General features: G+C 40.9%; 2 protein-coding genes across 7 annotated transcripts in view; one reads left to right on the top strand and one right to left on the bottom strand.

Annotated features, from left to right (window-relative positions):
* The window catches only part of arid1b (AT rich interactive domain 1B (SWI1-like)), an 85577-nt gene extending 69178 nt beyond the window's left edge, over nucleotides 1–16399 (top strand). For 4 of the 6 annotated variants that reach the window (XM_017724966.2, XM_017724970.2, XM_017724969.2 and 1 more), the window contains 11 exons: nucleotides 3778–3918; nucleotides 5707–5916; nucleotides 6346–6556; nucleotides 9860–9995; nucleotides 10832–11010; nucleotides 11230–11362; nucleotides 11455–11574; nucleotides 11666–11744; nucleotides 11968–12733; nucleotides 13103–13233; nucleotides 13334–16399. In XM_017724966.2, the coding sequence (XP_017580455.1) occupies nucleotides 3778–3918; nucleotides 5707–5916; nucleotides 6346–6556; nucleotides 9860–9995; nucleotides 10832–11010; nucleotides 11230–11362; nucleotides 11455–11574; nucleotides 11666–11744; nucleotides 11968–12733; nucleotides 13103–13233; nucleotides 13334–15091 (3864 nt within the window). In that variant the 3' untranslated portion in view covers nucleotides 15092–16399. The remainder of the gene's footprint in view (nucleotides 1–3777; nucleotides 3919–5706; nucleotides 5917–6345; nucleotides 6557–9859; nucleotides 9996–10831; nucleotides 11011–11229; nucleotides 11363–11454; nucleotides 11575–11665; nucleotides 11745–11967; nucleotides 12734–13102; nucleotides 13234–13333) is intronic. The other 2 variants (XM_037537989.1, XM_017724968.2) reach the window with 2 other exon arrangements.
* Nucleotides 16400–18229: 1830 nt separating this feature from the next.
* Nucleotides 18230–24859, bottom strand: tmem242 (transmembrane protein 242). Its single transcript, XM_017724959.2, has 4 exons — nucleotides 24759–24859; nucleotides 23995–24095; nucleotides 19367–19504; nucleotides 18230–18849 (listed from the first exon to the last, which is right to left on the bottom strand). The coding sequence occupies exons 1-4, from the start codon at nucleotides 24811–24813 to the stop codon at nucleotides 18736–18738; spliced, it is 408 nt and encodes a 135-aa protein (XP_017580448.1). The 5' UTR covers nucleotides 24814–24859; the 3' UTR covers nucleotides 18230–18735.
* Nucleotides 24860–25805: the final 946 nt, after the last annotated feature.

Genomic DNA, 25805 nt, shown 5'->3' with positions numbered 1-25805 from the left:
GGCAAGTGTATTTGTATAGCACCTTTCATACACAGTGGCATTTCAAAATGTTTTACACAGACAGAAAATAAATGCATTAGATAATGATACTGCTTATTTCTGAGATCTAGCACCTCAGAAACATTTGCAAAGATAGTTAAAACATAAGACATGCGTAAGAAGCAAGAAATGCAGTTGTGATTAAACGCAAGTCATTTCCAGCATCCTAAGTGATGAAGAGCCCCAAGAGTTACTGCTTTCACCCATTGAATAGCAGCCATAACTGAATAAAATCCTTTGAAGAAGTACCAACCTCTAGGCTGTTCATCAGTCTTTGGGACAGCCATGCTAGCAACTGTAAAAACCAAAAAGCTGATAAAACTTAAAAATTTAGAAGACATATGAACATTAACATGCGGGAGCTAAAGATAACGAAAGAGCAACTTAAATAAGGATTGAAATAAATAAAATAGTGCTTTAAATGTATGTATATAAATACAAGGGCAGTAAGTATAAAGTGCAGTGAAAATAAGGGAGCTTGTTCCATCCTGAGATCTAATACCTCAGAAAAGCTTTTGCAAAGATGGTTAAACATAATTAAAAGAAACTACAAAATACATAGCTCAAGATAATAACATATTTAATAAGGAGCCAAAGGAAATTTATTTGGTAGTGGTAAGATAAAGTGCAATGAAATTGTAACTTAAAGAGTGTAAAGAGTCTTAAAATGTAAAAGACAATAAAATAGCAATTAATATAAGTAATTAAAAGAAATTAAAATAGCCTGCTGGCGAGAAAATAAATAGATAAATTGAAACAGCCAGCCCCCCAAGTATTCACTTCCACCTTTAAAATTCATCATTAGAAAGGTGTTTTCTAGTCTTTTAGACATGAAATCTCATGTTTACCACAGATGAGATGTAGTGATGGTTGAATTTGTGATCTTGGCCATTGTTACTTTTAGGACTTTTTTAGGACTTTTTAACACTCATTTGGAACTGCCACCGGTCAAGTTACTGACAGCAAACAGTAAAAATCACACTGATTGGTTAGAGGGCACAATTATTTCTGTATTCCAGCCTTCAATGATATCAGTATTGCAAAGGCCAATATGGTGATAAAGATTAGTTGATGATGACAATATATTGTACAGCCCTGGAACTTTTTACATTGCTATGCCTGAGGGGAACAAACATTTGGTGCCTATGTAAAACTAACAGCACTACTTTAAAGGGCCCATATCATACATTATTTTCCTCTGGGGGCCATTTATGGTGTTCGGGTGGTTAGAAGTACCAAAAACAGTTGTAGTTAATTTTCACGTAGCCATTTTGTAACTTCCTCTGTTCTTTAGAATTAAACAGGCTGGTTTGACTTTTGTATCTTTAAGACAAATAGGTAAATTTGGTTTCAGGTGGGCCCTTTAAATGGACATTTGGAACAGCCTAGCCATCACAGTTGGCTTGGGGCACAAGCAATGTATTGTGCAGGCCTAGCAGTTGCTATACCATGTAAGACTATCAGGCCCTGTAAGTGGGCAGTCAGGACAGGAGCTTGTGTAACTCTTTGTAATTGAGAGCGAGGTACTCATTACGTTTATTTCTTCAGCGCCTGCATTTCTCATCCCACTTCTTCCTTGTTTAGACTGATTTATTTGCGCATCAACATGCAAAAATAACTGCACTGTTCTCAGAACTTGGTTTACTGTTCAAACTGCTTTGACACATGTTCCTGTTTGCCTTTTTGTGTTCTTTTTTTTTTTTTTTTCTTGGCTAGTCTTGTGTAGTACTTGTTGTGAGAGTTGTTACTTGTTTCTTTGTCTTTTTCCCGGAGTTTCTTCACTTTGGTGCCAAACTGCGTGGGGGTGGGGAGGGGAGGTGGGGAGGATTGCTGAGATCAGAGAAGGCAGAAAAAATACTGTGGCTTCAAATTGTTTTAAAGAAATTCCTCTCTCTCTTTCTCTTTCGGCTTATTTAATGAGCATCCTTCTCTCTACCTCGGCATTGTGCAGGCTGTTGTCATGGTGACAGCTCGCGCAGCAGCACGGCTTTGTTTTTTCCTCACGCTCAGCGGAAAGTGGAAGCTCCTCCATGCAGAACCTCTGGTCCTGTGTAGCTAAACCACTGTTCAAACCACACACTGTTTGAATCGCTGTTAAGTTTCCTCCGTCTCTTGCTCTCGTCTTCATTCGGGTGCCGTTTTAGGGCATTGTGAAGCGAGGCAGCAGTTCAGTAGCTCGCAGCAGGAACTGTTTGGAAGCATCACAACTGGTCTGTAGTAGTGGCAGTGAAGTGAATAAGAGAGACGGAGAGGAAGAAAAGGATTTTAAAGCTGCCGGCTGTTGCTTTTGATGCTCTGCACAGGCAGAACCAGTAGTCACACTTCGCTTTCAGTCACACTTGAGATAAATAATATTGGTGATTTTGGGAATCCCCAATGGATTCCATTACTGAAGACATACTTCTGAAGATCTTACCATAGACCTCTAAGGTTGTTTGTCGTTGTCATGGCCAAATAAGCCATTTTTGTCTATGGGGGGGGGGGGGATGGTGTTTACGAATGTCGTGCCTATTACATACTCATACACACGTTTATCAATCAAGAGTCAAGTCTTGTGTACAGGTACACAGTGGAGTGTAGTTCCTCCAGGAACAACACAGTGGGACAAGGAACAAAAAGTACAAAGTGTGAATGTGCAGACAGTGTGCAAACAAAAAAAATTACGCAATATAATAAATTAAACAGACATTAGACACAGTAAACAGACAGGACAGTGCAGCACCGACACAGCACACACTTCTGGGCATGGGGTAGTGAGAATAAGGTGCAGAGATATTTAACATGCTGTGATCTGTGAGTCACGCAGTCAGATAACATGCATAAACACAGCAGTTTGGTAGAGAGACACGTGCAGGACATTTTATGGCAAAATAGTGCCTAAAGAAATCTTTAGATGCCTTTTCTTCATTTAGGTGTATTCTATTCATCTTACTGCATTTGGAACCCAACAGAAATAAACATGACATTTCCAGGTAGATGTGAGGTTCCAATTTCTTCATTTTATAAATGTTGAAAAATAATAAGAATATGAAAAATATCCCATAGAAGAGTCAACCCTTACAAGCCATATTAGTACATCCCTAGCTGTGCTGTACCCGTCCATGCGTGGAACAACTCTCACAGAACTTGAATGTATGTGTAAAGTTGAGGTTTCATCAGAGCTGTTAAACTAAAAGCCTATTTAGAAACGTTCATCTAATAAAGATCATTCTAAAAGCCTTAGAACAATAAGTTTTCAGTCCAGTCAACTAGAAGCTCATCTGATTCCACTTGTTTAATGAGTTGGTCTCAATCTTCAAACAGTTGATTAGGTATATAATGTGAGGCATGGCTTGGTTGGAATAAAAATCTGGAGGCATGCTGGCTTTTTTTTTGGTAAGAGTAGACTCCATGTAAAATATTATTTTAACAAGATTTTTAAAACCTTTAGCCAGAACTACTAAACCACAGCAAGAGCAAAGTCAGCCTGTGAGTTTCTCTGGTTAAAGCATGTTTCTCAGTGGCAGTATCAGCAATATACTGTGGCTAGGGGGTGCTATCAGGCGTTGTTATGTTTAACACAAGCACGCAAGCCCAAATCATATAGGAGCTCTTTGAGGAGAGCATGGAGTGCATGAGACAAGAAAATGGCATACAGTACAAAAGAGGGACTAAAATCCTGGTTGACTTTGATTTCTCACCATGTGGTCCTGTTGTGTGTGTGCTTGTCTTTTGTCCTTCTTTTATTCTGGGTGACAGGACAGCTACAGCGCTCAGTGTGTGTCTCAGCCCCCTACCCCGTCCCCCCTCTCCCCCAGCCCCGCCAGCCTCTCCTCCAATCACGGAGACGACAGTGACAGCATTAGCAGCCCAGCCTGGCCAAAAACACCCACCAGCCCTGTGAGTGCCACAAGCACTTTAACGCTCTCTCTCTTTCTCTCTTTGTAGGCCTGTCACAGTCGTGAACTTTTGGTTGAAGATGAATTGCCATATAAATGTTTTTTTGTTCATTGTATTCAACTGTTAAAGTACAGTGTCTGATCTCGCTTCACACAGCACACAGCTCGAGATGAAATAAACATTCACTGCCATCCTCTAAAGGTATTATTAACAAACATTAAATAAGCAAACATTACTTTCTGCCGCCCTGTGAAGGTGTTAACATCAAATAAACAAACATTACTCACCGCCATATTAACAAGCATCAAGTAAACAAACATTGCTCACTGCTGCCCTCTAAAGGTCTTATTAACAAGCATGAAGTAAACAAACATTGCTCACTGCTGCCCTCTAAAGGTCTTATTAACAAGCATCATCAACAAACATTGCTCACTGCTGCCCTCTAAAGGTCTTATTAACAAGCATGAAGTAAACAAACATTGCTCACTGCTGCCCTCTAAAGGTCTTATTAACAAGCATCATCAACAAACATTGCTCACTGCTGCCCTCTAAAAATGTTCACATCAAATAAACAAACGTTGCTCACTGCTGCCCTCTCAAAGTGTTATTAGCAAATATCAAACATACAAACATCATACCACTCTACCACAGTCAGAAGTTACAGTTTTTGGTGTTTTTGTAAGATGATGTGTCTCAATAAATGCATTTTCTGCTTTTACGCTCTGCTTGCTGACTTTGGAAAATTACTGTGATTAGTTCAACTAATTCTGATCAGGCATTTATATAATAATTGTGACAGGCCTATCACTGCTTTCTTTCTATTTCTCTCTCTAACTCTTTTTCTCACTCTATTTTTATCTCCCACTCTTCCATCACTTCCTTTATCTTCCATCACCTCCTTTGTCTTTTTCAGCCTCTTTTTTCCCTCTCCTTGTCTTTCTTTTTGCTGCTGTTAGGCTGCCCTTCTTCCTCTTTCTCACGCCACTTTAATGTTGTTTTGACCGTGATGTTAATGTTAAGACATCTTGACGGATTTTTGCATTAAGGCAAAAAGTGTAACACTTTTCACTTTTTTTGCCAGAAATCTTAAACTTAAGATTTTTTTGGCAATACATTAATTAATTCAGACTTGTTTTATGTGTGTGTGTGTGTGTGTGTGTGTGTGTGTGTGTGTACACTCACCGGCCACTTTATTAGGTACCTGTTCAGGTGCTTGTTAACACAAATAGCTAATCAGTCAATCACATGGCCACAACTCAGTGCATTTAGGCATGTAGAGGTGCTCAAGACAACTTGCTGAACGAGCATCAGAACGGGGAAGAAAGGGGATTTAATGGCGTAACCATCTCTAGGGTTTACAGAGAACAGTCCGAAAAAGAGAAAATATCCAGTGAGCGGTCAGTTGTGTGGATGAAAATGCTGTGTTGCTGTGAGAGGTCAGAGGAGAATGGGCAGACTGGTTCCAGATGATAGAAAGGCAACAGGAACTCAAATAACCAACCAAAATCTTTGAGGAACGTTTCCAACACCTTGTTGAAAGTCTGCCACGAAGAATTAAGGCAGTTTTGAAGGCAAAAGGGGGTCCGACCTTTTACTAGTACCTATTAAAGTGGCTGGTGTGTGTGTGTCACAGTCATGATAAGGCTATCTGCATTTCACATTTCACTTGTATTGCTGTTCAATAATATGTTGTGATGTAACTTATTCTACAGTTGTGCATTCTTGGACGCTGATTGATTATTCATTGCTGGCTCAGTGTCTTACCTCTCTACCGCCTTTCCTATGTAGAAGCACAGCTCAGCCACCATGACGAATGAAAAGATAACAAGGCTGTATGAAATGGGCAGTGAACCGGAGCGGAGGGCATGGGTGGAACGCTACCTCGCCTTCATGGATGAGAGGGGCACGCCTGTACCCAACATACCTGCTGTGGGCAAGAAGCCTTTAGACCTGTGCCGCCTCTATATGTGCGTGCGGGACATAGGAGGGCTGGCAATGGTGAGTAGAGAGTCTTAGGGGCTTACACACCTATTAAGTAACAATAACAACACTGTAGCAAGACTGTATCTATTAGTATACTATTTTGTTATTGCATTAGTGAGAGGTGGATTGGAACAGGACAAATATTACTGATGGAGCTTCATCCAGTTACAGAAGATAGTTCACTTTGCAGTAATTACTATCCAACTGTAAACATTACGCACAATGCAGATTTATACTAGATTACATTTCCTCCATAGTTATTACTGCCAGACTATAAAACTGCAAACACTGCAGATTCTTACTGGATTCAAATCTAATGCCTAGATTAATCTAGAACTTTCCTAGATTAAAAATAAACAAAAAATCAACAAACTCCAAAATCAAATATTAGCATAATACTGTTCTTTACTCCCTTTCTTCTAATAGTGCTATCCTCCTATGTAGGTGAACAAGAATAAGAAATGGCGTGAGCTCTCTACTCTTCTGAATGTGGGCACATCCAGCAGCTCAGCCAGCTCTCTGAAGAAGCAGTATATCCAGTACCTCTTTGCCTATGAGTGTAAGGTGGAGCGTGGCGAGGAACCTCCGCCAGACGCCTTTGTCATGGGGAATGGGAAGAAGCAGCAGCAGGCCAAGATCCAGCCGCCATCACCAGGTACAGAGAGCATCTGTCCTACTGGAACATTATATTACACTATTCCACACAAAACTAATCAGCGTCATTTTCTTTAACATTTTGTAACCTGAATACCTGCAGTGTATTCGGATAAAATGTGTGAGCTGTATCATAAGACCCGGTGAATTCATGCTGCTGTTTTCTGCTTAAAGCATGTACAACACAACCATACTTAACTTATCAGCTTGCTTGAAGCGTAACATGCTAGCACAGCCAGCTACTCATGTCATAGGCAGTGTATTCATAATCATTTTCTGCAATAACTTTGTTTGGGTTGTCAAAACTCTGAATGACTGTTTATATATAATATGTTTACATTTTGAAAAATGGTGGAATTCCCCTTTAAGTGATGGTGCATTTTAGTGCAATACAGCATGTAGAGGTTGATGTTATGGCAAAAAAATGATACTTGACGTATTCACAATGCATGATTTGTATCACAATAGTTCGTTATTCAGAGGTTTGATAATCCAATGTATGCGGTGATTTTTATTCAGTGTTTTGAATTAAATTCAGTAAAACAGGACGACTGATGCTCTCTTTGTAATCAAACGATCAGTCGGTTAGTGTTCTTTAAGTAATGGCAGCATCCACGATCTACTCAGAAAGGCTTATTGTGATGAGATATGATGATTACAATAAATGTAGTCGTATTGCACATCTCTTGTAGCATGGATAACATTGAGTGCACCATTTAGTCTAAATGATGGTCCTCCAGGCTTTTGAGCACGTCACCTTCACTGCATTCTCATCTGCCTTGAAATGAATCGTGAGCTGGCTGCGCATGAGCTAAAAATATCTGACAGGTGATTGAGTCAAGCGGAGAGAGGAAAAGAGAAAAGGGGGAATGGGGGGAGGGGAGCTGTCAGGCGGCCAGCTGAAGGAATAACCCCCCCCCCCCCTCATCCCTGCCTGCGGGTGAGTAGCTGATGATGTCAGAGAGAGAGGGGGAGAGCTGTCAAACAGCAGGAGGGGGGATTCCCCCAGAGAAGATTAATGGGGGAGGAGTGTGGGATATAAACAAAAATGACCTCCGTCTGACCCCCTCATGCACAGCGGACCAGTGAGCCAGCACTTTTTCCCCCCACTCTGTCTTTTTTTTTTTTTTTTTTTTCCTCCCTTGCTCTGAGTGAATATGGCATTGAGGTCACTTCAGTTCACACAGACTGTAAGTGCCCTCCCATAACCCGTCTGCATTGTTTACTCTGAGCTGAAGCACGGCTGCCAGTAGTTCTGAGGCTGCCAGTGTTATAAGGCTTTCATTGCCCCCATTATTGCTTCACTCTGCTTCTTCTGAAGCCTTGCCACTTACTCTTTGCCATGTTACAGAAATACAAACTGGCTTTATTACTTTCTTAATTAAGTTAAGCCTGAAAATGTCTGAAATTATGTCTACCGAGTCCACTTCTTTCGCGAACACTAAAGACTGCACGATTCATGTTTTATTGGATTATGGAAATGAAATTCTGGGATTGTAGGATTTGAGAGAGCTTCTCTGGGCCCGTAATAATATGGAATGAAAATAATTAAGACAATACTTTTCTCTTATTTGACAAATCTTTTTATTTAAAAAAGGACTGAAATTGGTTTTATCTCTTTGAAATGTTCATACTTGTAAGCAGAGATATCATGATCTAGATTTTGTTTCTTTGCCCTCTAGTCCTATCAGGGTACCTTAATGTTGAGTATCAGCTGATGCAGATTTAATCTTTGTATTGTCACGGATAATTCAGCCGCATGGTATAGGTAAAATATGCTAGTCTGCTCTTTAATACTGCTATAAAGTACCTTTTTTTTGTCTTTTTTTTTTGTTTTTGCATAATGTAACATTTTCGATTAAGATAGCTTTGTTTTTGTTGCCTACCTTTTTTTTTTTTCTTTTTTTTTTTTTTTAAATGACAATTTTATAGTGTCTACCATGATCCAGTACGATTGACCTCCCCAATAATTTGGCTACCATTAAATTTGATGTTCAGCAGTGAATCTTTTAGTATGTAAACAGTGGTACACAATCTGAAGTGATATCTTTTGCTTTCATGTTTCCATGATAGTTTTGTTTAGTTTTGTTTTCAGGCAAGTGACAGAACAACATAATGGTTTATTTTCTTGGCAACAGAAAATTAACTTTAAGCATAATGGACTTGTGTTAACATTTTCATTGCCTGTGTTTAGACGAAAGTCATCTAGTTTAAACGCAGTTAAAACACCAGGACTACACATATAGCTTTTTTTAGTTTCTCCTTTAGAACATTTCCACACTGTAGGCACTTATCCTGCTTTGTTAACTTCCGAAAACATGCCTTGCTCTAGCAGGCTGAGGATTGTGCCTGTTTACGTCACGTCTATTGTAATTTATCCGATACCTGATCCATTAAAATATCCCTCTATCAGGACTACCTCCAAGTTAGGGAAATAAATATCTGCTCTCAAAAATTGATAAGTCAGTTTGTTATGGTTCTTCATTATGGGGAAATTATTTCATACATCATGTCCAAAATCTGGGACGGCACGGTGGCGCAGTGGGTAGCGCTGTCGCCTCACAGCGAGGAGGGTCTGGGTTCAATTCCCCGGCCGGGTGACTGGGGTCCTCTCTGTGTGGAGTTTGCATGTTCTCCCCGTTTCTGCGTGGGTTTCCTCCGGGTTCTCCGGTTTCCTCCCACAGACCAAAGACATGCAGTCAGGCCAGTTGGACATGCTACATTGCCCCTAGGTGTGAGTGACTGTCTGTGTCTGTCTGTCTGCCCTGCGATGGATTTGATATAATTATTGCATTACTTTAGGAAACTACAGAATTATTGTTTTTACAGAATTAAGTTTTTTAAGTTAGACTACACTAAGGCTGCACAAAGGTAGAAAAGTTACTATCTGGGGCTGCATTTCCCCCAATAGTGTCAGTGAGCTTGTTTTCACTAATGACATCATGAACTCAGAAGTGTACAAAAAAAAAATTGGATGAAAACCTGCAGAAGTTTGCAGAAGAAATAACGATCTGAAACACACCAGCCGCCATTTGAAAGAGTACCTTGCCAAAAAGAAAATTACAGTCCTGGAATGGTCTGTTTAAAATAAATGCCACTGGTTTTGACATTTTGTTTCCTGATACTGTGAAACTTATACATTTTTAAGTGCGGCGCAAACGTCCAAGTACTTTTTAGGGCCACTGTATGCAGCATCATTTTGCTTAATGATGTGGTATCTCTGTATTCTGTTTCATTGCTTATTAGATACAGTGTTCTAAAATAAAAAAAACTGCTGTTTTCTTTTCTCCTCTTTGTTTTATAGCGAACTCTGGGTCTCTCCAGGGGCCTCAGACTCCACAGTCAACAGGCAGTAGCTCTATGACAGAAATGCCAGGAGATCTGAAGCCCCCGACTCCAGCCACCACTCCCCACAGCCAGATGACACCTCAGAGTGGCCGGTGAGTAAAATCACCTTAGCTAATGTACCCAAATCCAAGTCTTCATGGCCAAAGTTTTTTAGGTTTTCGAGGACTTCTCATCGTCACTAAAGCGTAGTAAGAAGCTGTGGTGGGAGTGGTGGTGTTCAGAAACAGAGGAAAACCAAAAGACCGCAAATGCAAATGAACAGATAATGTGAATCTGTGCTAAAAACAAAACTTCCTGTGAAACTTCTTAATAACAGTAACGTTTCCAGCATAAACATTGTTAGTATAGAGATATATATGTTTTGTTTTTCACTGAAAAACATCTTTATAGTTCTATTTTGGGTTTGATGTACGTATGGCATGGTCATTGGATGACTGTATCCAAAAACCATACCTCAGCCTCAGATGTTAGATCAATACCACTTAGCCTGCTGGGAGTATTGTGAAATGATCCCCCTTCTGCACAGTTTGAAGATTTCTCCTCACAGCAGGATCCAAAGTGCTCAATTTTGACAGTTTAGCCTAGGAATCACAAGAGAGATTTCAGAAGAGACAGGTGTGAACTGCACACTGATTTGAGATAAACCCATTTATATGTTTTTCTAGCAACTATTCCAAACTGCTGAGCTTAAAAATAACCCTCAATAAGTGTATATATCTCAGTGATTGAGTTATGAAGAAATTTGGACAAAATCTGTGGACTTTAGTTGAAGGTCATTTAAGGCTGTACATGCACTGCAGTGGAAGGATGTGCAAGTCTTCACTATGTTTTATGTACAAGCAATGAACATTTAAAATTGCGTGTCCTGTACTGTCCTGTCTAATCTGGGTACTGGTACACATTTGTCTCTCCTCACTCTTGCCTGTAGAAACAGTGGTGTCAGTGTGCAGGATCCCTTCTCTGAAAGCTGCGACCCAGCTTTCCAAAAGCGGAGCAACATGCCACCTGGCATGATGTACCAGCAAAGTGGAGGCAGTGCAAGTGCAGATCCCAGTATAAGAATGCAGTATGATGCTAACAAGGAACCTTATGGAGGTCCAAGGAAAGGTGAGTTAACATTTTTTGAATAATACTAAAAGTGAACTTGTCTGCTAGATGCCATTTACTTATGTTATGCTTTGCAAGTGCTCTGTCTCAAAGTGCTTTGTAACTGCAGTGATTTCTTGGACAGTGCTGCCATCTAGTGTCTACAGCATGCCATATCTTTTGGTTTAATTACCAACTACAGGGGTGTTATCAGTTTTTGAAAAGTGTATGTGTTTGCAGGTGGCAATGAACCCTTTATGCCAGGACAGTTGCCCAGCAGTGGCATGCAGGACATGTACTCACGTGGACCACCTGGAGGGCAAGGCATGGGCCCACGTCCCCAGTACCCTTACAGCCCTAGCTTTGAGAGAAGGTTGGTAACATCTCATGATACACTACTAAACAACTGATTTAAATAAAGCCAGGACTTGCTTGTTCATGTCTTTTGTCATGCTCCTTCTTCAGGCCTGATCATGCCATGGGGCCAGAGGGTGGAATGGCTCCACCTGTGAATCAGAACAACATGATGCCTTCCAACAGTGATCCAAGCTTGTACACAGGCAGTAGATACCCTTCTCATCAAAGGTAAATAGGGTGCGATGTATGGATGTGAATGAATAATGGTGGATCTCTGACCTAGATGTCTGAACCTACAGCAATTTGTTGTATTTTTTAGACATGGACATGATGGTTATGGTCATCAGTATCCACAAGGCATGCCATACGGTGCACACGGAATGTATCCACAGCCGCAGGTCAGTGTGCAAATGCAGTGTTCTTATAGTTAAGTATGCGTAGTATACAATAATCTGGTGAACTGCGTTATATTCCAAGCATCTTTGGATTATCTTTAGCCTATGCAAACACGTTGAGGTTGGCTAGAGCATCTTGCAGATGCTCTCTTTAGTGCTATAAAGTCACTGTGAAGCTAAAGTCAAGAAACACTATCGTAAGACTGATTGCTCTGTGCCTCCTTAGGGATACAAAAGACCTGGGGAAGGGATGTATGGCCCTTCAGCAAAACGACATGAGGGAGAGGCCTATGGCATGCAGTATGGCAGCCAGCAGCCAGACATGTATGGTCAATATGGTGGTGGATACCCAGATCGCAGACCCATGCAGGGGCAGTTCCCCTACCAATATAATCGCGAGCGCATGCAACACGGAGGTCAGGGTCCTCCCCAGCATGGCATGATGAGTGGAGGGCCATCCTCCAACCCCAGTGGAGGGCCTCAGGCTAACATGTGGCACCCCAGGACGGACATGGGTTACCCTTACCCTGGAAGACAAGGCCATGGGCCTCCATACCCTTCTATTAGCCGTGCAGATGACCCAGAGGGCAGGCCAAATCCTGACAGTCAGTGGCCAAGCCACCCTAGTCAGCGTCAGTCACCTTATCCTCCTCAGCCTGCCTCTAGCTCCATACCACCCATGACAAATCGCCAACCTCTGGCGTCATACCAGTCCCCTCCAGCCATGCCAAATCACATCGCCCGTGCTCCTAGCCCAGCCCCTTTCCCTAGACCCATGAGTGGTTCTATGTCCCCCAATAAAGCTCATTTGATGCCCTCTATGAAAATGCCCAAGCCGGGGGTGCCTGCATCCATGCCAGGCTCCCAGAGTGGTGTTGTCCCAGGCCAAGGCCTCCCACCCATCCAACGAGAGATGAGCTTTCCACTGGGTTCTGTTGAAGCTACACAACCTCAGCTAAAACCTCGTCGAAGGTTAACTTCTAAAGACATCGGTAAGAGTCCCACAGTCTCACACATTTTCATTGTTAACATCAAACAACAAAAGATTTCAGTATACCACAATTAAAGGAAACATCTTTTTTGTTTGGTCTGTAATTGGCTGAAATTACCTTAAAGAAGTCAGTGACGTTTTACCTTTCTTGTTAAGTCATTTCCTTATGCAAATTGCCAGACAAACTCCAAATTTTCCTGGAGGAACCAGGAATGGTCTTCTTCGAAGGGCTAGTAGTAACCCCTTGCCATAAACTGAGATCCAATGGTTTTAATCATAACAATGGGCTTCTTTCGCCTCATTTTTAATTAGCCAGTGAGGTGTGAAGTTGGATCAGGTGTGTTGGTTCAGAAATGCTGTTCCTTTGCAGGCACACCAGAGGCCTGGCGTGTGTTGATGTCTCTAAAGTCTGGTTTGCTAGCAGAGAGTACTTGGGCCTTGGACACCATAAACATCCTTCTGTATGATGACAGCACAGTGTCTTCCTTTACCCTGTCCCAGGTAAATTTTTAAGCTTAGTGCACTTGAGTAATGGAAGAGTTTCTTCAAAACTGATTGGCTATTCAGACCCTAATGCCATTATTGTTATCTGTTTATGTAGTTGCCAGGATTCTTGGAACTTGTAGTGGAGTACTTCAGGCGATGCTTGATTGAGATCTTTGGCATCTTGGAGGAGTATGAAGTAGGTACTGAGGGACAGAAAACACTTCTTGGCCCCCTTCCAGAGCCAGCAGAGAAGGAGGAATCTGAGCACCAAGAGCTGGATACCCAATCAGATACTGAGCAACTGGACAAGAAGCTGGAAGCAGAGCCTCAAATGCGTAACCCCAGCAGCACACCTGGAGCAGATTCTACAGAGAATACAGAGGTTTCTGATCAAGATGAGAAAAAAGACGGGGAAATGGTTAAAGAGGAGCGTCTGCCCTCAGAACCCAGGCCCAAGCAAGCCAGCAAGTATGACAGACTGCCAGTAAAGGTGGAGGAAAGGGAAGCAATTGATGACCTGGTAGAAGACCGATCAGAGCAGCTGGGCCTCGCTGGAGAGTTTAACAGTGGCTTGTTGCACTGGAAGGCTGGTGGAGGTGACTCTACTGCACACATTCAGACCCACTTAGACAGAAAATGCCAGATGACAGAAGCTAAACCGTCACCGGCCAAGGAGTTTGAGGAGGAAAAGAGAAAAGAACAGGACAGTCAGGATCCTAGAAACGAAGAAGAGGGAACTCAGAGAGAAGACAAAGGCTCCACAGACAAGAGTTTGGCAGTCACTGTGGATGATGTTTTGCATTCCCATCCTGGGTCTCTGCCAGAGAACAAGGCCCAAGTCTCACCTTTAAGCAACCGGAAGAACCACAGCATCACCCTGCTGGAAGACGAGCCACGCTGCTGGGATGAGGCACCCCTCTCCACAGCTGAAGATTGGCAGGATGAGCTGGCCAAGCGCTGCATATGCATCTCTAACATCGTCCGAGGCCTCTCCTTCGTTCCAGGTAACGATGCTGACATGGCACGGCACCCAGGCCTGGTGCTTATACTGGGCAAGCTAGTGCTGTTGCACCATGAGCACCCAAAGCGGAAAAGGACGTCCCCAACCTACCAGCGTGAAGAGGAACGAGGTTTGGCCTGTAGCAAGGATGAGTGGTGGTGGGACTGTCTCGGTGCCTTGCACGAGAACACCTTGGTCACCTTGGCTAACATTTCAGGGCAGCTAGATCTATCAGTCTATCCTGAGAGCATCTGCTTACCCATCTTAGATGGGCTTTTGCACTGGATGGTGTGCCCGTCGGCTGAGGCCCAGGACCCTTTTTGCACAGCAGGTGGCTTCTCCTCTCTTACACCACAGAGGCTGGTGCTGGAGTGCTTGTGCAAGCTGAGTATCCAGGACTGTAACGTGGACCTGCTATTGGCCACGCCGCCATTCAGCCGCCAAGAGCGCCTCTACGCAACATTAGTGCGCCACGTGGGCGAACGCAAAAGTCAGGTGTGTCGCGAGATGGCCGTGGCCATCCTCTCCAATCTGGCGTGGGGTGACCCCACAGCAGCCCGTTCCATTGCCCTTCAAAAGGGCAGCATTGGGACCCTGATAGGCTTTTTAGAGGACAGTATCGCCATGGCACAATATCAGCAGAGCCCTCACAGCCTCTTACACGCGGGACACCCAACGCACCCAGAGCCCCCTAGCATCAACATGATGTGCCGGGCTGCTAAAGCCTTGCTGGCAATGGCTCAGGTGGAAGAAAACCGGCCTGAGTTTGTGCTGTACGAGAGCCGGCTGCTGGACATCACGCTGTCATCTGTGCTGAACTCCAGTGTAGTGGCCATTATGTGTGAGGTACTGTTTAAGCTTGGACGCTCGTGACACAAGCAGCAGCCTGAAGTGCCATCAGCGAGACAGTGGGCCACACAGATCGAGATCACACAGAATTGTTGGTGTTATATTTTTATTTAAATAAAAAAAGACATAAAAATGTTTTTACATACAAATGAATATATAGAGAATATATATAGCTCCTCTACCCCTTTTTTTGCAGTTTTCATTTTGGATTTTTAAATGATTTTAATACAGATATTTAATACTTAATTTTGGTTTTTTCTATTCTTTTTTTATGTTTTGTCCCCCCTCCCTTGTTTTTGTTTTAACCAAAGTTGCCATTTGATAGATACTGTATGTTAGTTTTCAGAGTTTGCTCTCTTTTTTTTTATTAGTTGTTTGTGGCTTTTTTTTGTTTGTTTTTGGTGGGATTTGTTTATTTGGGGATGCAGATTTATTTAAATTGTGAGATGTGTTGTAGATAGAACTTCTCTTGCAATGTGTTAAGATAAAGATAAAAACGAACACTGATTTTACTCGAGATATACATGTATCCAGCTCTAAAAAGCTTTGTGCAATAGGATTTAGTTGTCTTGTTGGAGGGGAGCTTATCAAATGTGAATGACTCTTTACCACAGGCAATATTCAAATCTGACAACCAGTGTTGCACTGCAGAACCACACCAGTATCTGAGGGTAAAGTGAGAGCTGGTTTTAAACTGACTTTCTTCCACCAGTATGACCATTAGATCAAAGGATCAACTCTGAAAGTTGAATTCTAAAGTGCTTCGGTTACCACTCCTCTCCATTTGACTCATGGGCCGATTTGTATATATGAGCTGTACAGTAAACTGGCCCGTTTCACTTTCTCCCCCCCCCCAAGAGATGTGGTATTATACAGAGTGATGGTAGTCAATTTTAATTATTTACAGCAATTTGGAAATGAAACCTAACCATCTTCTGTTGAGGGTAACATAATGCATAATGATGTGTGAGAGGTCCAAATGTGGACTGTGCAACTGTGCACACAGTCCTGTGAAGCAGATAGGAACGACTCCCTCGAATGGCCTTAGATGTCTGGCTTTAAAAGAAAAAAGAAAAAAAAACAAGAAAATGAAGAAAAAAGAAAAAAAACAGGCTCATCAAAAAAGTCAGTTGGTGTAACTGTAATCCAGCGAAAATCGAAGTTATCCCAATATGACTTAAGCAACGATTCCAATGACAATGTACGACTCTGTGAACTTTTTTTCATGCCATATGATTTGATGACCATTGTTTATTAGTATAAAGTCTTTATACTACATGTTCCACATGTTTAAAAAGTAAATGTACATGAAATCTGGTTGAGCACTGTGAAGGTTGTTTTTGAGTGTTTTGTCTTTTAATCCAACGTAATCGTGGAAATCTACACGACTTCCAGAAGCACCCGTTTATTGAGGTCATGTTGATGCCAAGTTAGCACAGAAGTTCTCAACGTTTTTCACCCCCACGTCTGTTTAGCACTAGAAAGCATGAAGAACCAAAGGGAAAAATGCCTAAAAAAGGAATTTTTGGGATGTTTTCAACAGCCATGTTTAGGTGCCACAATATGGAATGTGTATTACTGAACATAAAATATCAACAGATTAGGATGCGTTGTTTTACTCTTGAAATCAGGCGGAACGATTGAGCAAAATGTTTTATTTGTAAGTGCACGATTGAAACGGTGGATTTTGTTTTCAGAGGCAAAAATAGTTGAAGCTCTTCTATTTGCGGTGGTTGCAGGGCTTATATTAATATTGTTTACTGTTTGAAAACATTTACATTTCTTTCTTGTTATTCTCTCTTTTATATTTTTTCACAAATGTTGATGACCGAGTACCACCTCAAGCCTACTACTGGTACTGTCCCAAGGACCACCAGAGGGTGCTTTACAGCCCACTTGTGATCTGCAACCCAGTGGTTGAGAAACTCTGGCATAAAGCTGCCGTTTCTTAAAAGGCATAATGTCATAAAAGTAGATGTAAATGCAGTTGCTGTCCTATATATATAATAGAAATGCTCAGATGTACTTGGAGAAAAAATCTTTTTTGCCCTCTACTCTAAAGTTACTACCACAATTTTTCTTTTTTTTTGCACAGCAATATTTTTTGTTGTGCAGTAGAGGAGTATATCCCTCTGAAAAGTAGCTAAACTGGGGAACGGTATCTACACAGTCAGTTACTTTGCTTAATTTTAGCTTGTTGTCCTCGTCTGATGAGTCATTTCTGTCTTCTGAGTAATCCAGTCTCTGCAATCCAATGATGACTTGGTTACCTCAGAACTGATCATTTTTCATTTTGCTCAGGCTGTTCCTTTAATAAATCTGACTCAGATCTTAAAGGGCTTGACAATCAGCTGATGAGCTGAATCACTTTGCTAGAAGAAGAAAAGTGCACTGGATCCACAGGACTTTGAGAATGACTGATGGCTACTTGCCCAACTCTCAACCGCAAATAAATGCATAGAATATCAAGTGCAACAAGAATATTGAGTGCGAAGTACACAGCAGCAGGTTCAGTTACTCAGCTCATCAGCTCGTCCTGCCCCTGCACTCCTCCACACAGCTGCTGTAGCATCAGCACCGGATGGCTTCCCTTTTAATGTCAGAAATTAAATGTGTGGAAAACATCAGCAGCAGTCACAAGTGTGTTCGCGCTGACGCTCACAGGCAGCGTTTCTGTACGATCAGGACAAAATTCAACCTTCCTTATTTTTATGGAAGGAAAAAAAAAAACAAGTGAATGTAAAAATATTAACTTCTCTGGTCCATTTGACATTAATATAGGTAAAGAACAGCGGTCATGTTCAAAATAAAAAATTAGATTTTTGACTAACAATATCTATAAATATAGCAGCAATAATTCTTTCAATTCATGCTTTTTCCGCTCCGATTTCTCTCACTCTATCAAAACTGGACCAAAAACACTAAGCCAGGGGTGCTTTGTCCTGGCCCTGGAGATCCACACTGTTAAAGATTAAGATGTTTATTCAAGGGTTCTTTAGTAAAGGGAATAATTCTATGTAAAACCATGAGTTCTATATATTATAGTAATGCAAAATATCCACACAGCTGACAAGTCCTTCAGCAGTATTGTAAAGCCTACAAGTGCTGGCACTCAAACGAACATTGTTCTTTAATTTTGAATGGAAAAGTTACAAGGGTGGGTGACTTGGAAAGAATATATCAAGTTTTATTGACATTTTCAGAAAACTTAATATTAAGGTGTAGGACAGACAAAATACACAAACATTTAGTACAGCAGCTTCGAGAAGGAACAAAAAGAAAAACTGAAGAAAATAGTTTAATAGCACAGCATGCTGACATTTAATCAGATACCTATTACTATGCAGTTTTTGCAGGTACTACACCAGTTGTCTTTTTTTATGGTAGCACTTGTTTGGTCTTCTACAGGTATTGACCATAGCCTGTATTGTGAGCCTATTTAATACAAAAAGTGTCCAGTCGCCCACTCCTAGTTTCATGGTCTGCACTGAGACCAGCTTATGAGAGTTAAATGTCATATAGATGAAAATAAATCATCACCAATGCAGTCTCTCAGATCAAGCACTGGAAAGAAAGTTCATTCATTCTCACCCAGAGCTCAATACACAGCAGGCTGATCGTCCAGTGTGCAAAGTCTAAATTCTGTTAAGGCTACCAGTATGAACTCATTATTTTGACTTGAATATAGAGTCCCAGTCGAAAGGTGTCGTATTTTGTTGTGCCTCTTCAGTTTTCGGGATGGTGGGGAAAATAGACTGCATTTTCTGTCGAAATTCCACCAACTGTAAGAGAGAAAACGTGATTATTATCAACGTCAGTGTGGTGAACAGCAAAGTACACTATATATATATATATATATATAAAAAATATGAAACAATACCTTCTGTCTAGTTTATAATATTTAGATATTTCATAGTATATAAGTTCATAAGTATTTAACAGATAATTACAATTTCTGGGGAATAATTAGTTTGGGATAATGGAGGTTAAACAATTAAATGATAAATAATTGCAGTAATGTATATACCCCTTTTCCAATATGAGGCATCCTGGATATTTTATTACAACTTCATTTTCACTGGACTTCATTCAAAAATGTTTATATATTATTGAATTCCAAACTTTTGAATGGTCTGAAAGCACTATTAGGTTTAACTGGTACAGAGTTGTCTGGCTAGTGTTGTTGTCCAGCAAGTACAAAGTCATCCAATTATAGTTTATGAGAACACTATTCAGTATTTACTGTGTGAATATCGGTTGTACTGTACTGTTAGTAGTGGAGCTGAAGCAGGTACGTACACTATGGACCCCCAAAGCCTTCCAGACAGCAAAACTGAGGAGGCCGACACCAGACCAGGCATACAGAGAACCCCATCCCAGCGCACGCAGGGCTAGTGATGCTCCACTCTCAGGCACCACTGCTGACCCCACTAGACCCTAAACACAAATATAAATAACACACAGCTTAACTGTCACAAGTTCTCTGATTATATACAAGTGATGAAGTCCTCAATAAATGTTATCTTTAAAACAGAGGAGAACAAAGGCTTTAATTTATTTATATTTAGTTTTCCCATCTATAAAATAAGCCACTTGAGTGCTCATATTTCACACAATTCCCTTTTCGTCATATCACGCTTTTATGTTCACACACACAAACATTGACCAAAGCCTGAGCCTCTAATCCAGGGTTAAACACGGTTGTATTTATTAGCTTTTCTAAAGTTGACACTTGGTCAGGAATCCTGTCTAAGCTGAACATGCGTTAATAGACAGGCCACTGGTGCACTGCGTTGGTTCCAGTTGAAAAAAAGGAAACATCGTGTACCATGAAACTGTCTTTGGCCACTACTGCCTAAAGATGGAATATGTACGTTAGGGGATTTGGAGACCTCTCTGGCCGAAATGTGTAACTGCATGCAACGTGTGGTGGAACACAGTATAACAAGGGTGTCAAACGCAACCACTAAAAGGGCCACATTCAAAAAATCTTAAATCGTTGGGCCAGAGAACGGCTATGTTTTTTGTATGATTTTTAATTAATGTTGTGCTGTAACCTGAACTGGTCATTCAAAATACACAAAAACTTCCAACAGTAAAACAGGCCCTTGTAGTAAACATTGAAATATTGCATAAATCTTTCAAACATTCAAAATTTAAATGTCTTTTAAATCTACATTTTTACTTCATAGACTCCTGGCACTCTTTCTTTGCTGCACGTTCACTTGAGACACGGGCTTCATTTCTGAGCTGCTGAGCTGACGTGAGGTGTAAATGCAGTTAGTGTGTTTGGTGATATGACTGGTGTAGAACTGTGGTGTAACCGCTGTTCCACAGACTGCTGTGGGGGAAGTAGCTGAGAAACATTCAGCTGAGATATAAGTTTACTGAAAAGTTGCTTAAAATCAATTTGCTGCCAATAACGCACGGCAATCATAATTTTCAAGGAGAAATTTATTTTATTCAAATGAAAAAAAAAAAAAAAACATTAATAAAAGACAGCATTCCAGTGAGAAAGGCACGTCTGTCCGGGCCAAGTTCCTAATCTAGTTTGGCGCTTAGATCCTTCTGCTGTCCTGTCGCTGTGACCTCACAACTGCAGTCCTCTCCACAATTAATCTAATTTGGCATATTTGGCGAAGATGCATGTTTACAGAGATGTGACTATGGTTAAAAATAGACAGAAGAGAAAAAAAAAAAAAGTTAACAAAGAGGGCACTGTTCCCCTCCAGGCCTAAAAACAAATATAACTCCCAGTTCTATGTGAGGATTTGCGCAATTTCTAATTTCATCCTGTGAGGTAAACAACACAGCCGGAGTGTAATTGAATAAGAGTTTAATAGAGGATGGAGCACGAAATAGCTTTCTGAGAGAGCCGCAGATGCTTTTTTCTAGTCACAAGTAAAGATTTCACCCCAGTATAGTGGTTCTGAAGTGGTTCTGAAGTTTCTGTATCGTTTTTTTTTCTACTGCTTGTATTAATGGACTTAACTCAGTCTTAAATTTATCAGAAATTTTACTGTAGCTGTGACACTGTGGATGCGATTACAGACGTTAGAGCTTGAAATATTTGTCCAGAATTTTTCTGTAATATGTACGGCGCTCGAATCAGTTTCGCAATCGGGTTTCACAGCCAGCCCCAGTCTTCAAACAGATTTTACCTGCATTCACTCCTGCTTTAGTTTTACTGCTCACCTTATTCTTCCAAACTACCTTAATTACCATAAATCAGTCACTCTTGTTGATACAAGTCTAGTTTAGTGCAACTAAAAGGACGTTTAATTTGTTCTGCCAAAAGTATTTTTTATGCCATTTGTTCAATGTTATATGTAACGTGTTCTATGTCAGGGGTGCTCAGTCTTTGTCCTGGAGATACTGGGTGGCCAGTAGGCTAGAAGCCATCAGCTGGAAGGTTGTGGGTTCAAACCACAACTGATTAGGTATATCTAGCTGTGTCCTTGGGCAAGACACTTAACCCCCCCAATGCCCCAGGCTCTGCTGTTCTGCTGGCCACCCTGTGCTGCAAAATGACAAATTTCCCTTTTAGAGCCAATACAGTTCTTACATAGATCTATCACCTTGGAGAGTTCAGAGCCAACACACCTGGCTGTAATGTTAAGACGCCCCTGAAGGCCTCCTCTGTTAGATTAGCGTTGGAGCTAAACTCTGCTGGGTGGCAGACCTCCAGGACTAAGATTGGGCAGACCGGTTCTGTGTAGAGGAATAAGTTTTAGGATTAATCAGGTGAAGAATAACACCTCATAGAGACAACAAGTGATTATTATTATTATTTTTATAATATTATATTATTTAAATGTTTTCTCTGTGCTCTGATAACAGCCATTATTTTCTCTACATGGTAGCAGGCGCTGCCCTGTCAGGTTTTATTTGACAATTTGGTTGATGACGGGCCTGTTTGGGTCAGCGGCGCTCAGAATTTTGTTACTGGGTTCAGACTCAAGACATAATGCTTTGTGTTTGGGTCAGATCAGCCTTGGACAGTATTTTTTTTTTTAAGCAGATTAAAGCACTACTAGCTTAATGTTTTGTGATTGGACTTCTGATTCTGTTCATGATTCGATATTTGTATTTTTAAAGAGAACCATACAACTTTTATAAGACAGGCCAGGCTATAGTCTGTCTGTGAATAATGTAATACTCTGATACGTTTAGTTTTATTTATTCTTTTTTAATTACAATGTATAATGAGTTTAAGTGATTATGATCCAGTTTGACTGACTGAACCGATAAAGCAGTGATGAGCTGTGGTAAGCTAAATCAGAATCGGTCATAAAAATGGATAATCAATGTGGCTGATCAGTCCTTCCAGCCTTATTTGATGCATGTTTGAAGGACTTCAGGAACATGAAAGACATTCAACTGTAGGAGACAGCAGGGCACAAAACACATTTTGGCTCAATAATTTTGTTTGAGCAAGAGTAACGTGCCCCCCCCCCCACCCCCCAACATACACATCTCTGCTACAAACACAAAATTTTGTTTTCAGCACCGACTTTTTATGAACAATTTAGTCAAAAGCAGAGTGAATGCTAGTGGTTACAAGTAACACCATATGAGGGTTAATTGTAACAGAATGAGGGGCTATTGATTGTAAGACAAACAGTTGCTACAAAGTCTGGCAAACTGATGCAAAACACAAATCACCTGCTGAGAAGCTGCCAACTCAAATACACACAACTGTATTCCTCAAAATAAAGATGATTAGTGAAAAGAAGCTGGGACAAACATGGCAAATTTATTTTTAGACAGTACAACAAATGTAAGCACAGTAAATTAAGTTACCTTTTTTTCTTTCACATCTATTTTTGATCTGTATATAGAACTTACAAAGCACTAATTAAATTTATATGACGTTCTCTTACTGTTTATTTACTTTCATTTTATGTGATTAATTTTAACGCTGTGTTACAACTAACTGCGCTGTGTGGAGGCACTTGTGCCTGGCTAGCTCTCACTGTACAGCCACAGAGAAGGTGAACAAAATGATACAGGTATGAATTCTCAGACTTAAACACATACAGCGAGGTTCACTCGCAAGAGGGCCTGAATACTCTGAAGTAATCTGAACGAAACAATGTGCACCGCACTGCTCAGTATCTGGAGCTTCGAACAAGCCAGGATGCCACTCATTAGTGATGAGGTAGGCGCTGGATAGCCGTCGTGATGTTTAACCTCCGTTTGCAACTTACCCCTGTACCCCTTCAGGTGTCTGGCGAAAAACAGAGATCACCTCCAGCTTTAATTGCACATATGTCGAGGTAAGTGGTGTATTTTTTTTATCTAAATTGTTTCATCCTAACGGGAGTTACATCAGAATATTCAGGGCCTCTTTAGAGTGAATCTCCCTGTATCACTGACTGAAAAACATTTACAAAGAAATGTGGGACAAAAACAGCCTTCAGGGTGAATCTTGAGAAATATTAGATTAGATTAAGATTAATTGACCCTTATTAGTCCCACAATGGAGAAATTTCACCACCACATTTAACCCATCCATGAAGTGAAACACCACATACACTCTAGTGAGCACACACACACTAGGGGGCAGTGAGCACTCTTGACCGGAGCGGTGGGCAGCCCAATCCGCAGCGCCCGGGAAGCAGTTGGGGGTTAGGTGGGGGTTAGATGTCTTGCTCAAGGACACCTCAGTCATGTGCTGTTGGCTTTGGGGATCCAACCAGCAACCTTCCGGTGACGAGGCTGGTTCCCTAACCTCCAGCCCATGACTGCCTAAATCCATCAGACTGCTGTCAGAATTCACAGGTGATGTTGCTATGATAATACGAGATAACTAAAAGCATGTTTTACTTAAACCTGTGTAAACATCCATGTAACATTTGACCCTGTGTTAGTTTGTGCCCCACTCTCCCCTACCTGGCCATACATATACATAAAACTCCACATACCTTATTAAACCATTCAGGGCTTTTCTTCTTCGCCAAGGCCAGGGTTGACCCGAATCCAAATATTACTCCTGCAGTGGCTACTGTTGTAAGAAAGGCACCACCTGGACGAGAAGGAATACAAAGATCATAAGACCATGGGCCGTGGACTGAAATTATTTTCTGATTGAAAGCTACAGTGGAAATAGGACTCCTAACAACAACCTGCAAGACCAATGAACAGAGACAATGAAAGAACAATGGACTGACCACCCCAGAGTCCAGACCTGAATTGAAAGGTAATGTCAGATTTGAATGCGTTTATTACTCACACAGTGAGTACAGGCTGAAGGCTCCTTATTCATCTGGTACTTTTTTAATATGAAAAAGCACTACAACTGCACAGCACCTCGTTGATTACTGTTATGTGTACACCTTAGCAGAGCTATGGATGTAAACACACACAGCTTTACATACAGTATGTTACGCTTTCAGTTCGTTTTCGTATTCTAATATATTATTTTTACCTATGTTTGTCTTGTATTGGGTTTTTAGTCGAATTTCCCGCTCCACCTTAAATGGAGCAGCCCTTGCTCTCTGAAGTCTCACTCGCCAGAATGTAACGGCAGCATTTAAGGTGGAGCGGCACTTCAGCAAACGAAGCCAACGTCAGCCTCTCAATAGACCTTCTAACAGAGACAACAGCACAAACACCGCGCGGACTAAAGAGCGATAATGTGGTAAATTCCCGTCCCGTAAAATAAGAAATAAGCTAATACTTTATTCACCTTTAATCAACCGCAGTTTCTCTCCGTCCTCCCTGACTTTCTCTCCCGCGGCCATCTCCACCGCGTCCTCCCCCAGTAAACGCTCGGGCGGAAACAACCATCGGAACGCTTTGTTTACTAATTAACTTAATATACTTCAGCATAAAAATCAAAACAGTAAATATTTTAGCAGCGAGGCAGAACATGTGTAAGAATGTTCATAACTTCGCATACTGTGCGATATAAATCTCAACTTTTTGGGGTATGTTTTTCATACATTACTATATTGTTTTATCCCATGCTATGTAGAGCATACAGAGCGTAAGAGGCAGCTTGAATTTTGTTTTATTTAATCATTATTATTTTACTGTATTCTGCCCTGCACACTGTGTGTGTAAGACCGAAAACAAAATGCTCTGAAATGCAGTAAAGTAACGCCTAAGTTTCAAAGTCTGTCTAAAAAAAAAATATTTTACTTTTATTTTGTAAAATAAAATAAGAGTGGCTGAGCGATAATGTTTAAAGTACTACGACAGTATTTATTTATTTTATTTGTTTGTTTGTTTATTTATTTTTTATTTAAACAAGTCCTCCTCATACATTTTAATAACGTGTGCTAACTTACAAAAAACGAATTAAGAAACAAAAATTAATTAATTAATAAAACGTACTCCATAACCGTGTAGGATATAATACGATGACATAATAATAATAATAATAATAATAATAATAATAATAACAATAATAATAACAACAACAACAATAATAAATAATTTAGCCTCCACTTACACAGAGCTACATATCGTGTGGGGCAAAGGAAATATGTATGAAAAATATCACTCGCTTTCCAATAAATAAATAAATAAATAAACAAATAAATAAATAAATAAATTCACTGAGAGGGCGGTTGTGTTTGGGGAGCAGACCAGGCTCTGGGCTGACGTGTGGCGGGGGGAGGTTACTAAGCCCACTCACTGCTGTAGAAGGCGCAGATCTGAGCGGTTCTCCTGCTTTCTTTCTTCTCGGAGCAGCAAATCGGCGCTTATATTCACAAAGAAATCATCCAAA

The sequence above is a fragment of the Pygocentrus nattereri genome, chromosome 4 (assembly GCF_015220715.1).
Source record: "Pygocentrus nattereri isolate fPygNat1 chromosome 4, fPygNat1.pri, whole genome shotgun sequence".
NCBI lineage: Eukaryota > Metazoa > Chordata > Actinopteri > Characiformes > Serrasalmidae > Pygocentrus > Pygocentrus nattereri.
Note: the sequence above shows the minus strand (reverse complement) of the source record. Positions and strands in the feature narration are given on the sequence as shown.

Excerpts from the sequence above, each read along its gene's own strand:
- tmem242 (XM_017724959.2), bottom strand. The coding sequence starts at position 24,813 with ATGGCCGCGGGAGAGAAAGTCAGGGAGGACGGAGAGAAACTGCGGTTG. Across the intron at positions 24,096-24,758 it reads GAAACTGCGGTTGATTAAAG|GTGGTGCCTTTCTTACAACA; the intron begins GTGAATAAAGTA and ends CTTCTCGTCCAG. Across the intron at positions 19,505-23,994 it reads GCCCTGAATGGTTTAATAAG|GGTCTAGTGGGGTCAGCAGT; the intron begins GTATGTGGAGTT and ends ATTTGTGTTTAG.